This window comes from Staurois parvus, unplaced genomic scaffold (assembly GCF_062004578.1).
Source record: "Staurois parvus isolate SC_StPar_1 unplaced genomic scaffold, SC_StPar_1.0 ptg000077l, whole genome shotgun sequence".
NCBI classification, from domain to species: domain Eukaryota; kingdom Metazoa; phylum Chordata; class Amphibia; order Anura; family Ranidae; genus Staurois; species Staurois parvus.
In genome coordinates, this window is record NW_028317873.1 from 2,072,579 (window position 1) to 2,086,801 (window position 14,223).

At 46.7% G+C, this 14,223-nt stretch overlaps 1 protein-coding gene and 1 long non-coding RNA gene across 2 annotated transcripts in view; one reads left to right on the top strand and one right to left on the bottom strand.

Annotated features, from left to right (window-relative positions):
* Window positions 1-623: 623 nt before the first annotated feature.
* On the bottom strand, window positions 624-13,471 carry LOC149469274 (uncharacterized). Its single transcript, XR_016311618.1, has 3 exons — window positions 13,297-13,471; window positions 12,886-12,979; window positions 624-1,245 (listed from the first exon to the last, which is right to left on the bottom strand). It is a non-coding gene; the product is annotated as an uncharacterized LOC149469274 (long non-coding RNA).
* Window positions 12,509-14,223, top strand: part of ADCY1 (adenylate cyclase 1) — a 380,962-nt gene continuing 379,247 nt past the window's right edge. Inside the window, exon 1 of the mRNA XM_089669441.1 lies at window positions 12,509-13,578. Coding sequence (XP_089525567.1) covers window positions 12,970-13,578 — 609 coding nt within the window. The 5' untranslated portion in view covers window positions 12,509-12,969. The remainder of the gene's footprint in view (window positions 13,579-14,223) is intronic.

Consider the following 14,223-nt stretch of genomic DNA (forward strand, 5'->3'; position numbering starts at 1 on the left):
TGCTTCACTGTAAGCACACTGCTATGCATGGCTCTGCTATGCAAAGCCATGCATAGCAGTTTGCAGGAGCTGACAGGGGAGAGAACTGTATTGTTTACTTGCAGTGCTCTCCCTCCGTCGGTAATCCTCCTCGATCACTGTGTGCCGGCAAATAATCACCGGCTGGGACCTGGTGATTGACAGCCGAGGCCGCGAATAGCGGCACGGGTAGGGCGCACGCATGACTCACACATGCCCTCTACCCAGAAATGCAAAATCATGTATATATACGTGATTTTGCACATCCATGCCACCCTGTAGCAGTATAACTGCTATAGGGTGAATGGGAAGTGATTAACCCAGTGAGAATCACTCTCAGGCTGCTGGCACATAGATTGTGGTCCTGTGAGCTGGAAAATCTTTGTGCAGGGTGCAGCTGAGAGTGGCATTGTTATGCAAGTGACAGTGCAGTATGAGATTGGCTGGTCTCAGGAGTTGGTGAGAAGAGCAGGGTCCGGCACCCCAATCATCACAAGCCCCCCCCCCCCCCCCCAATTCTTATCTTGGAGCAAAGATTAATCTCCATTTTCTAGAGAACAGGAGAGCAAAGGGTTTGAGTAGTTAGCAAAAGAAAATGGGGCAGGGCTGATAAAACACAGTCCACAAACATGCTGTGTATTTGAATCCGCAAAAACATGCAGAAGTTGAGTACATATCTGGCAGATCAATGAGTGTTTTTATGTAGTTTCAGGGTATTTAAAGGGATTGAACATGAGCAAATGTGCACGTATTCAAGAGATGTACTGCTCATGTTTTATTTGTTTTGCAGGGAAATACACATTAACATATGGATAATCCCATAAATGTACCTTTGTACAACTTGGTATGAGAGGATATCTCTGGAGTCACCCAGTGAGTGGGACAGGAGGGCACAGATTGGTAAATCGGACAGGGCTGAGAGATCAATACTCTAACTGCACTTTGAGGAGAACTAGCAGTAAACATAGCAGGCCTTCCTGATGACAGTATTTATGTGAGGAGACCCAGAGGAGTAAGTAAATCAGAGCCAGAGGGTGATTAGCTCAAATTGAGACCAGAGACATGCATGGAGGTAAATAGGACTTATTAACCATTCTTACCTTAGTGGACTGTTGGATGCTTCATATGTGCCGTGTCCAAACACAGGTGAAAGCTCACAGCATCCGAAAACATCAGAGGCAGAAAGAGCTTTGCTATATTGAGAAAATCTGTTTCCTGTTTCTTCAACTGAAAGAAATTTTAAAAAGTTCAAATGGACGTTGTACTAAACATGTACTGTGGTTAAAAATGTTATAAAAACATACTTAAAGTGGTTCTAAAGGCTGAAGGTTTTTTTTTTACCTTCATGCATTCTATGTGTAGCCCCCCCAATACTTACCTGTGCCTTCTCTCGATCCAGCAATGCGCATGAGAGCAGAAGCTCTCCCGGGTCTCTTCTCTCCTCATTGGCCATTAGCCCACGCTGCTGTCAATCACAGCCAGTGAGGAGGGAGCAGCGGGGGTGGAACTGAGTCATGCTCTGTGTCCCCCATAGACACACAGAGGCGGCTTGGGAGCGAGCATATACGAGTTCCCCCAGAGCAAGCAACTTGTTCTGGGGGCACTCAGTAAGTGGGAGGGGCCAGAAGCACCGGTGGGGGACTCGAGCAGAGGAGAATCAGGTCTACTCTCTGCAAAAACATAACACAGAGCAGGTAAGTATGATATGTTTATTATTTTAAAGAAAAACAAACAAGCTTTTGAACCATTTTAACCCCTTAGTGACTGAGGGTAACACACGTGTTAATGCCTGAACACAATTTTGCAACTTTGACATGTGTTGGCAAAACTGTACATATCATCGCAACTTCTTTGTGTATCCAGGTGAGTTATAATTTTTTTATGACAAATTGGGCCTTGTTTTGTTGGTAAATGGTAATGGACATCTCCTTATAGGAAAGGAAAACTAACCCAAAATAGTAATAAGAAATATTTGTTTAAATTTAGCTGTATATTTCTTGCTATTGCCATAATTTACCAACAAAAAAGCAACCCAAAACAAAGTCTCCAGCTTCTGTCAATTGCACTGATACCACATATGTGTATGTTAGTTGTTGTTTGTACCTGTAGTAAGGCCCAGACACAAGGGTGAGCATTTTGCTTTTTTTTATCCTGCCTAAAACACACTGACACTAATTTAAAAAAAATATTTAAAAACAAAAACCTAAACAAAAATATACTGACCATGACCTTTGACCCTGACATTTGACTCTGATCTTTGACCCTTACCTTGACTCTAACAGTAATCCTGCCTGGCACTGACCTAGATGAAACTAAGTATTTTTTTCTTCTTTTTTTGTTTTTTACAGTTTTATTTATTTACATCTTCATCTCCTGCAAAGAGAGGAAGATACAATGTATCTTTCACTCAATTCAGAAGAGAAAGCAAACACAGGGGTGGGCTTCACAGTGACTGATCACTGTGACAGCCAATCAGAGGCTATCACAGTGATCAGGTGACCAGGAAACCGGGAGTCCAGGGTCCCGATCCTGATCATTAGTGTGAGACCCAGGGCTCCTGGTGGTCTCTGTGCTGCAAAAAGACAGGCATGCAGACATACGCCCTTACAGATAAAGGTCCACTGCAGTGAGGCCGCATATCTGCGTACAGTCAGTTACAATCAGTGTCAGTTAATGGCAGAATAAATTGCACACTATGGTTTATGGGCTGTACTACGGGTACAAACAACAACTAACATACACACATATGCAGGGGTGGACTGACAACTCATGGGCTTCCCGGGCAATAGGGGATCATGGGGCCCCTGTGTCCTTGCCCAAACTCAAAAAAGCCTATGAAAAAGGTACCAGGATCAAAAAGGCCATTCAAAAGTGTTGGGGACTTTCACAAGGAGTGGACTGAGGCTGGAGTCAGTGCATCAAGAGCCACCACACACAGACGGATCCTGGACATGGGCTTCAAATGTCGTAGTCCTCTTGTCAAGCCGTTCCTGAACAACAAACAATGTCAGAAGCATCTTACCTGGGCTAAAGAAAAACAGACCTGGTCTGTTGCTCAGTGGTCCAAAGTCCTCTTTTCTGATGAGGGCAACTTTTGCATCTCATTTGGAAACCAAGGACCCCGAGGATGGAGTAAGAATGGAGAGGCCCAAGGACCCAGAGTATGGAGGAAGAATGGAGAGGCCCAAGGACCCCGAGTATGGAGGAAGAATGGAGAGGCACACACTGCAAGATGCTTGAAGTCCAGTGTGAAGTTTCCACAGTCTGTGTTGATTTGGGGAGCCATGTCATCTGCTGGTGTTGGTCCACTGTGCTTCATTAAGTCCAGGGTCGTCTACCAGGAGATTTTGGAGCACTTCATGCTTCCTTCCGCAGATGAGCTTTATGGGGATGCTGACTTCATTTCCCAGCAGGACTTGGCACCTGCCCACACTGCCAAAAGCACCAAAACCTGGTTCAATGTCCGTGGGATTACTGTGCTTGATTGGCCAGCAAGCTCACCTGACCTGAGTCCCATAGAGAATCTATGGGGCATTGCCAAGAGAAAGATGAGAGACATGAGACCGAACAATGCAGAAGAGCTGAAGGCCGCTATTGAAGCATCCTGGTCTTCCAGAACACCTCAGCAGTGCCACAGGCTGATAGCTTCCTTGCCACGCTGCATTGAGGCAGTATTTGCTGCAAAAGGGGCCCAAACCAAGTACTGAGTACATATGCATGCTTCTACTTTTCAGAGGTCCGATATTGTTCTATGTACAATCCTTGTTTTATTGATTGCATGAAATATTCTCATTTTCTGAGATTGTGGATTTGGGGTTTTCATGAGCTGTAAGCCATAATCGTCACAGTGATGACAAATCACGGCTTGAACTATCTTGCTTTGCATGTAATGAGTCTATCTCATATATTAGTTTCACCTTTTAAGTTGCATTACTGAAATAAATGAACTTTTGCATGATATTCTAATTTTTTGAGTTTCACCTGTAGTTTTGATGATATGTACGGTTTTACAAACACATGTCAAAGTTTCAAAATTGTGTTTAGGCGTTAAGATTTGTTTTACCCTTAGGCATGTCCGAGGTACACGGCCGGTGAGGGATCTCGCCACAACGTAGCCCTGCGGGCAGGCGCACAGCGTGATCCAGGAAGGACATATTATGACACCCTTCCGGAGGGATGAGGTAAGTGGTTAAAGTGGTTGTAAAGGCTAAAAGTTTTTTTTACCTTAATGCAGAGCAAAAACCTTCCATGATCAGCTCCCCCCAACCTCCACTAAATACTTACCTGAGCCTTTTCTCAATCTAGTGCTGTGCCTGAGAGCAGCAGCATTTCTCTTTCTCTCTCTTCGCAGGACTCAGAGGCATCAGTTCATATCAGTTTTTCATCAGTTTACATCCATTTTTCATCCCTTTTTCCTCAGTTTACATCAGTTTTTCATCTGTTGTTTTTTTTAATGGAAGAAAAATAAGGTTTTCCTCCATTCAAAAAAAACGGATGTTAACGTATGCGAACATTACCAAATGTAAACAGATGATCATCTGTTTGCATCCACTAGTCCATAGGAATACATGGGTGTCTGTAAATGGACAGATAAAAAATGGACATTCGGAATGCCCATGTAAAAGGGGCAGAAAGGTTCTGTAAATAAACGCAAACAGAAATATTGTGAAACTATGAAAATGTTCTAGTGTGCTTTCATTCACAGGACCATCTCCCTCTGGTGAAATGTTGCAATTTATTTTCATTCCTGAGCTCAGGGCAGAACCATTCCACACTGATACATTGTATACTTTTAACTTCATTGCCAGTGTAGTGTTTCCCTCATTGTTATTTTGTACATTGCTAAAATACCGACTAGCTACACCAGGTAATAAACAAACAAGGTGTGTGTTTTTAGTATTTTCCTCACATTGGATATTTTACTCTGATGAATTGATTCTTTTAGTATCTCAAGCAATATTTATAAAAAATTAGTCACGAGACCGTCATATCGTGTGTGGAATCCAAAAAGTAGGCTGAAAAGAATCCACCCGGCCCGTTCACTATAATCACAGGTTGCCGGTGGCACCTACAGGTGAAACTTGAAAAATTAGAATATCGTGCAAAAGTTCATTTATTCCAGTAATGCAACTTAAAAGGTGAAACTAATATATGAGATAGACTCATTACATGCAAAGCAAGATAGTTCAAGCCGTGATTTGTCATCGTTGTGATGATTATGGCTTACAGCTCATGAAAACCCCAAATCCACAATCTCAGAAAATTAGAATATTACATGCAATCAATAAAACAAGGATTGTACATAAAACAATATCGGACCTCTGTAAAGTATAAGCATGCATATGTACTCAGTACTTGGTTTGGGCCCGTTTTGCAGCAAATACTGCCTCAATGCGGCGTGGCAAGGAAGCTATCAGCCTGTGGCACTGCTGAGGTGTTCTGGAAGACCGGGATGCTTCAATAGCGGCCTTCAGCTCTTCTGCATTGCTCGGTCTCATGTCTCTCATCTTTCTCTTGGCAATTCCCCATAGATTCTCTATGGGGTTCAGGTCAGGCGAGTTTGCTGGCCAATCAAGCACAGTAATCCCACGGACATTAAACCAGGTTTTGGTGCTTTTGGCAGTGTGGGAGGTGCCAAGTCCTGCTGGAAAATGAAGTCAGCATCCCCATAAAGCTCGTCTGCGGAAGGAAGCATGAAGTGCTCCAAAATCTCCTGGTAGACGGCTAAGTTGACCCTGGACTTAATGAATCACAGTGGACCAACACCAGCAGATGACATGGCTCCCTAAATCAACACAGACTGTGGAAACTTCACACTGGACTTCAAGCATCTTGCAGTGTGTGCCTCTCCATTCTTCCTCCATACTCGGGGTCCTTGGTTTCCAAATGAGATGCAAAAGTTGCCCTCATCAGAAAAGAGGACTTTGGACCACTGAGCAACAGACCAGGTCTGTTTTTCTTTAGCCCAGGTAAGACGCTTCTGACATTGTTTGTTGTTCAGGAACAGCTTGACAAGAGGACTACGACATTTGAAGCCCATGTCCAGGATCCGCCTGTGTGTGGTGGCTCTTGATGCACTGACTCCAGCCTCAGTCCACTCCTTGTGAAAGTCCCCAACACTTTTGAATGGCCTTTTCCTGACAATCCTCTCCAGGCTGCGGTCATCCCTGCTACTTGTGCACCTTTTTCTTCCACACTTTTCCCTTCCACATAACTTTCTATTAATGTACTTTGATACAGCACTTTGGGAACATCCAACTTCTTTTGCAATTACCTTTTGAGGCTTTCCTTCCTTATGGAGGGTGTCAATGATGGTTTTCTGCACAATTGTCAGGTCAGCAGTCTTTCCCATGATTGTGATTCCTACTGAACCAGACTGAGAAACCATTTAAAGGCTCAGGAACCCTTTGCAGGTGTTATGGCTTAATTAGCTGATTAGAGTGGGACACTTTGAGCCGAGAATATTGCACCTTTTCACAATATTCTAATTTTCTGAGATTGTGGATTTGGAGTTTTCATGAGCTATAAGCCATATTCATCACAATTATGACAAATCACGGCTTGAACTATCTTGCTTTGCATGTAATGAGTCTATCTCATATATTAGTTTCACCTTTTAAGTTGCATTACTGAAATAAATGAACTTTTGCACGATATTCTAATTTTTCCAGTTTCACCTGTATGTGTGGCTCTCTGCACAGCTAGCGACTGCCTGCGGTGAAAATGATCACTGCATATAATTGCTGGCTGTGTCCAGAACTGTGAATAGGTGTGGCTACCGATGAATTGTCATTATTGTGAGTGGGGTCAGCAGCCACTTTTATCTGCTGAAAGCCACTGGAAGAACCGGTCCTAATCACTGGTGTGAATGTAGTCTATGTATGTGGAAGAATGTCACCAGCACACCAAGGAATCCTCAGAAGAATCCAAAGCTTAATTTCATGGTTACATAATATATACAGAGGCAACATTTCGGATCCACACAGAGTCCCTTCATTGGGAAAGTGTAGCCTATGTATGTGCTTTGTGGGAAGGTGGGGGGTTGTTTGGGGGGAATAACTTAAATCTGGGGGGGTGGCCTACCCCAGCACCCCCCCCTACATCCAACCATGCAGCATTTACCTACCTGGTGCCCCACATTCTCTGCTGCCGATACTATTGCAAAACATGGCAAGCCTGGCAGACCTCCAGCTGTGCATTTGCCTGGCTTGTCAATGTTGGCTGTTGTGGCTGCTGTGCTGGCACGGTATCCCCGGCGTCTCTCCTGACAGTCCCTGGGCCACATGCAGCCCATAGACCATGGGGTGGACATCCCTGTCCTCGAGAATAAGATGATGGTAGCTCCAATTTATTTATGTTACACATTATTAGGGCAAATATCTAGGAAATGCAAAATGCCAGTAACAAAATTACACTAAAGTTAATTTAAGGCACAAAAACGCAAACAAATTACCCAATTTTTTAATAAAATATACAATAGATACCCAACATGCCAAGGCTTAAAATTGCATGCGTTCGTGAAATGGCAACAAACTTCAGTACCTTATATTTTCTATAAGAAACGCTTTAAAAGTCCCTTCAAGTCATCAATTTTGTGTTACGCAGGAGCTCTAGTGCTTGAATTATTGCTGTCACCTTGGCATGCACAGAGATATGTAACATGTGCATGGCATTTGATGTTTTCATGCGCCCTCACGCATGAGTTAATGTTTGTACATGCCTGTATGTAAGGGTGCTTCAGAAATACTTAGGGGGGATTTTATGTGCTTGGATGTAACTTTAATTTTTAAAACTTTTTTTTTTTAGTTACTTAAAGCGGAGTTCCAGCTGAAAAAAAAATTAAATAAAAGTCAGCAGCTACAAAAACTGTAGCTGCTGACTTTTAAAATACAGACACTTACCTGTCCCTTGGTCCAGCCGTGTTTCACCACGGCTGGTTTCACCGGCCATCTTCTCTCCCTGGCACCGGCATCTTCAGTGTGGACACCCGATTATGACAGCTTGCGGCTTCACAGCCGGGTGCCCACTGTGCATGCGCGAGAAGCGCCGGGCTTTGTGAATGGCCTCGTAGTCTTCTGGGACCTCTCACGTGTTCTAGAAGACTACAGGGAGGAAGGGGGGGGAGGACAACTTCCGATTCCACCTTAGGCGATTGCAGCAGAAGTGAGAGTGTCAAATTCGGGTACTGTGCCATGCGCGGTGTCAGACCCCAGCCCTTCTCACCAAACTCGTGACCGAAGGACTAGCCAATCTAAAACCGCGCTGTCACGTGCGTAACAATGCCTCGCCCAGCTGCATCCTGCACAAAGATTTTCCAGCTAATGGAGTATAATCTGTGTACCTGCAGTCTGGGCGCGATTGTTACTGGGTCAGGTTAATTACGCAATTAACCCTTCACACTGCCACCACCTCCTTTTTATACAGAGAAAGAGGAAACTCGGCAATACACTAGGATGATTGGTTAACCGTCAGTATCCCGCTATCTCTACAAACCGGTTATACAGAGTTAAACACTCATAGTAGCGTTCTTCAGCGGCAGGGACTCGTAAGTTACATTCAGGAGCTGTAGAAACAGTTCAACAATTTTAGAAAGTAAGATTTATTACCAAAAGGTTGAAAGGGTGCAGTAAAAATATTTACAGAAAGAAGGTGTAACCAATATATATATATATATATATATATATACCTTATTTGGCAGAGGAATTGTTAGGCAGGGCTCAGCATCATACGCTGGTTGCATTCCTGAGGGAGGGGGAATGAGGAGATACATTAAGCCTTCCTAATACAGGGAGATCCTGTGCCTGGCTCTTATATGCATGATACTACACCTCCCCCTCTCAGGTGACTGCATATTAGTTTAAGAGAAATACCACAATGCAGAAATTTGGAGCATGATTGTGACAGCTACCCGCTCCCCAAAGGTGTCAATGGGGAGCGGGGGACAAAGACTTAAAGCGGAGCATCCCCTTTTGAATGGATCTCCACTTTAATTTAGTTTTTCATCACACAGGGGACAAAAAGTCCAAAAGTCTCCTTGAGATGATTTTTTTGTTGGCAGGTTTTCTTTAATGAGACCCCAGGGCTCTAAAAGAGGCGGATATTCCACTCATCTGACTGCTGTTCATAGTAGAGTGTTTACCGAAGGCTGCATATATGCGACCGCTCAGCATTACAACCCACCTGATGAGAAGTCGCATATCTGTGTCAGGTTGGCAAGAAGTGGTTAAAAAAACTGAGAAGAAATGTATGAAAATTGTATCTTTTAAAAACCCTATGAAACTCCTCGCACCAATCTGCTGCAGGTACAGAGTGTTTTCAAAAGTCCTGTACTATTGTTGCATGTTTAACCACTTCAATACCAGGCACTTTCACCCCCTTCCTGCCCAGGACAATTTTCAGCTTTTAATGCAGTCACACTTTGAAGGACAGTTTCACGGTCATGCAACACTGTACACATATAAAATGTCTATCATTTTTTGAGAAAAGAAGAGCTTTCTTTTGGAGGTATTTAATCGCCACTGGTTTTATTTTTTCTAAGCAAATGAATAGAACATTTTTTCTTACACCCCAGTCACGCTAGGGTTGCCACCTCATCTCTTTCAAACTGAACACATATTGATTACACAGGTTCTGTGGCTGATTAAGGTGATAACAGGGGCGGACTGACCATTTGGAAACCCTTGCACTTCCCGAGGGCCCGGAGTCAGTAGAGATGCCCCTGGTACCTTTTTCATAGGCTTTATTGAGTTTGGGCAAGGACACAGGGGCCCCATGATCCCCTTTTGCCCGGGGGCCCCATGAGTTGTCAGTCCACCCCTGGGTGGAAATTAAACTCAATGCCTTATCTACATTAATTTAGCCCCAGAACCCGTGTCATTGATGTTCAGGTCTAAAGGGATGAGGTGGCAACCTTAAGTCACACCGATCCTGACTTTGAAATCGTGCGACTTCACTGTAAGTCGGATGACATGCTGATTTGAGGTACGATTTGCAAGACATTTGACACAGACGTCTATGCGAATTGTACCAAAAGTAGTGCATGTATTGCTTTAGAAATCAGTGCGGCTCCGACCAAGTCAGATATGAGCGCTGTAATTGCTGCCAATAGGGTGCAATTTGCCATGTGATTTGCAAGTCGTGTGGCATGCAAATTGTTTGCCAATTCGTACCCAGTGTGACCGGGGAGTTAGTTTTTCTTATAAAATTTTGCAAATAAGTAATTTTTCTCTGTCACTGATCTGCACTGATGAGGATGTAATGGTGGACACTGATAGGCTGCACTGATGGGCACTGATAAGGTGGTACTAATGAGACTGCATTGATAGGTGGCACTGATTGGCACTGATGGGCACAGATAGGCTGCACTGATGGTCATTGATAAGGTGGTACTAATGAGGCTGCACTGATAGGCAGCACTGATGGGCATTGATAAGGTGGTACTAATGAGGCTGCACTGATAGGCAGCACTGATGGTCATTGATAAGGTGGTACTAATGAGGCTGCACTGATAGGCAGCACTGATGGGCATTGATAAGGTGGTACTAATGAGGCTGCACTGATAGGCAGCACTGATGGGCGCTGATAAGGTGGTACTAATGAGGCTGCACTGATAGGCTGCACTGGTGGGCACTGATAGGAGGCACTGAAGGGCACCGATAAGTGGCACTGATGGACACTGATAGGCTGCTTTGATGGACATTAATAAGGCGGTCCTAATGAGGCTGCACTGATAGGTGGGACTAATGGGCACCGATAGGTGGCACTGGTAGACACTGATAGGCTGCACTGAAGGGCATTGATAAGGTGGTACTAATGATGCTGCACTGATAGCCAGCACTGATGGGCACTGATAAGGTGGTACTAATCAGGCTGCACTGATAGGTGGCACTGATAGGCACTGATTGGCTGCACTGGTGGGCACTGATAGGAGGCACTGAAGGGCACCGATAAGTGGCACTGATGGACACTGATAGGCAGCACTGATGGGCACTGATAAGGTGGTACTGAGGCTGCACTGATAGGTGGCACTGATAGGCTGCACTGGTGGGCACTGATAGGACGCACTGAAGGGCACCGATAAGTGGCACTGATGGGCACTAATAAGGCAGAACTAATGAGGCTTCACTGACAGGTGGCACTGATGGGCACTGATAGGCTGCACTTATGGGCACTGATGAGGCTGCACTGATAGGCGGCACTGATGAGGAGGCACTGATAGGCGGCACTGATGAGGAGGCACTGATAGGTGGCAGTGATTGGGCTGTATTGATCCTCAGTGCCGTGATAATCAGTGTAAATGTCCCCTGTTAGAATTGTTACCAGCTCTTCTCACGCTGTGACAGCGACTGCGGAAAGGACTGCCAATAACCAGCAAGTCAGTTTACAATGTGATCAGATGTGATTGGACACAGCTAATCACATGGTAAAGGGCCACTGCCATTGGCCCTTTACCACGATCTGTGATCAGCTGCGTCTGAAGGACATGGTGATCACAGAATACGGCGATTGCACGTCTCAGTGGGCACGTAGGGCATGTGGTTCTGGGTTTAAAAATCACCAAAAACGCGCTCCCCTGTTGAAATGAATGGAAAACGCATCAAAACCGCACGGCTATTGTGTGTCTTGGTGTGCTTTTTGAGTCACATGTCCACATCTCTCAGGTGCATGACTGGAGGCAGGCAACCAGAAAGCACAGATGCGTTCTTTTCAGCAGCGTCACAGGGTCCTTATTACCAGGGGCGGACTGACCATTTGGAAACTCGGACACTGCCCAAGGGCCCGGGGTCAGTGGGGGCCCCATGAGATGCCCCTGGTACCTTTTTCATAGGCTTTTTTGAGTTTGGGCAAGGACACAGGGGCCCCATGATCCCCTATTGCCCGGGGGCCCCATGAGTTGTCAGTCCGCCCCTGCAGGGGACCCATGATCCCCTATTGCCCGGGGGCCCCGTTGTCAGCCCGCCCCTGCAGGGGCCCCATGATCCCCTATTGCCCGGTGGCCCCGTTGTCAGCCCGCCCCTGCAGGGGCCCCATGATCCCCTATTGCTTGGTGGCCCCGTTGTCAGCCCGCCCCTGCAGGGGCCCCATGATCCCCTATTGCCCAGGGGCCCCGTTGTCAGTCCGCCCCTGCAGGGGCCCCATGATCCCCTATTGCCCAGGGGCCCCGTTGTCAGTCCGCCCCTGCTTCTCAGCGTCACTTTATTAGACATTCCCCTCATGTATTCTAATGGATTCGTATATTATAAAGCTGGGTTGAATTGTTAGAGTGAAGTATGCCGAGCAGCCCCCGGTCGTTCCCGGTCTTCCCTCCCCCCGCACACAGGGATGCTCGGCTCTCCTCACACATGAACTTTCTGAGGGATGAGATGCCATATTCCCCCCCCCCTCACTTCTCTCCCCGCGCTCTGGCCCCGCCCCTTCATTATGACGCCTGAGGTAAATGCCTAATGTGAAGTACCGGGAGCTCCCGCCCTTCTCCTCCAGATCCCCGGGAGGGGGCGGGGCGGAGGATGTTTGCAAAGCAGACAAACGTGGTCATGTTGTCAAATGTGTGTTTTCTGCTTGTCAATCTGCTCCGATCGTACAGACGCGTCTGGTCCCCCCGCACCTAGTGCGCAGACTCTGAGCACACAGACATGCACTCGGATGTAGGAAGGGGGGATTACCTTTCCATTCTATTTAGCGGCTTTTCCACCTAGTGCTGTCATTTTGTTCCCTCGTCGCCCTCTCCTGTGTGGTGTCCATTCATTGCGCCCCTCGATGTCCTCCCTCCTACCCCCTTGAGGTGTGTGTCATGTGGACGGTGCGGGTGTCCAGGTTCCCGTCTAGGTACATTGGATTAGAGAAGTGTCTTGGTACGGTCTAATCTACCTTCATCCCGAGCCTGCTGTCACCGGATCACTTGTCATCGCGGATGATCGCCGGGGAAGGACTTCGCTTCGTCTCCTCCAGTTTATGAATGGCCCTGATATGGAGGAAATACCGTTTCAGAAAGTCAAAACCAGAAGGAAGAAGTGCCGCTGCTCCCCCGCCCCCCCTCTGGATGCCATCGCATGCGAAGACGAGTTCGACTGCAAGGAGCTGGAATCCCTCTTCCAGAATTACAACCTGAAGCTGGAGCAGACGTCCACCTTGAAGGCTCTGGCGGTCCTCATCGTCATGACGGCCACCCTAGCCCTGGTGGAGCTCATGTCTGGCCCCAGCCTCACCATCTCCAAGGGGTCCCATCCGGTGCACTGTATCATCTTCGTGTCCCTCTTCATTGTCACCAATGTCAAGTACCTGCAGGTCACCCAGCTGCAGCAGATCGTCAAGCTGACTTTGCTCTTCAGCTTCACTTTCTCGTTTCTGTGTTGCCCCTTCTCCCTGGGAGCCTATGGCTTGGAGCCCCCCTCTTCATCGGAGCAAGGGATGTGGCAGCTCATGCTGGTGACGTTCATCTCCTATGCTCTGCTGCCTGTCAGGACCCTGTTGGCCATCATTTTTGGGTTCATGGTGTCTGTATCTCACATCATTGTGACGGCCACATCGGTCAGCGTGAAAAGGCACAGGCTCTGGAGAATGGTGAGTTCTTGGTTACGTCCGTAGCTTGCGCTTGTCTTCCGTGGTATGGTCCCCACAAAGCGACGCGCAAACCCACGCCGTTATATCACTTCTATATATTAAAAGAGACTTTTTTTTTAAATCATACTTATCTAGGTGGATGTAGCACTGATCCAATGCTGCATCTGTCTCCTGCCGGATCTAAGACTGAGAACTGAGCGATCAGACACTGCTGATCGCTCAGCTCTCCCTGGTGCTCTGAGCAGAGAGTCGGGACTGTCAGTCATCACTGGGGCACCAGGGAGCTGGATCAGGCTCTCAGCAGCTGAGCCAGGTGCAGGGGCGGACTGACCATTTGGAAACTCAGGCACTGCCCGGGGTCAGTAGGGGGCCCCATGAGATGCCCCTGGTACCTTTTTCATAGGCTTTTTTGAGTTTGGGCAAGGACACAGGGGCCCCATGATCCCCTAGTGCCCGGGGGCCCCATGAGTTGTCAGTCTGCCCCTGGCGCCACGCAAACCCGTGCCATTATATCACTTCTGTATATTAAAAGATACTTTTTTTTAAAAAATCATACTTATCTAGGTGGATGGAGCATTGATCCAATGCTGCATCTGTCTCCTGATGGCTCTAAGACTGAGAACTGAGCGATCAGACACTGCTGAT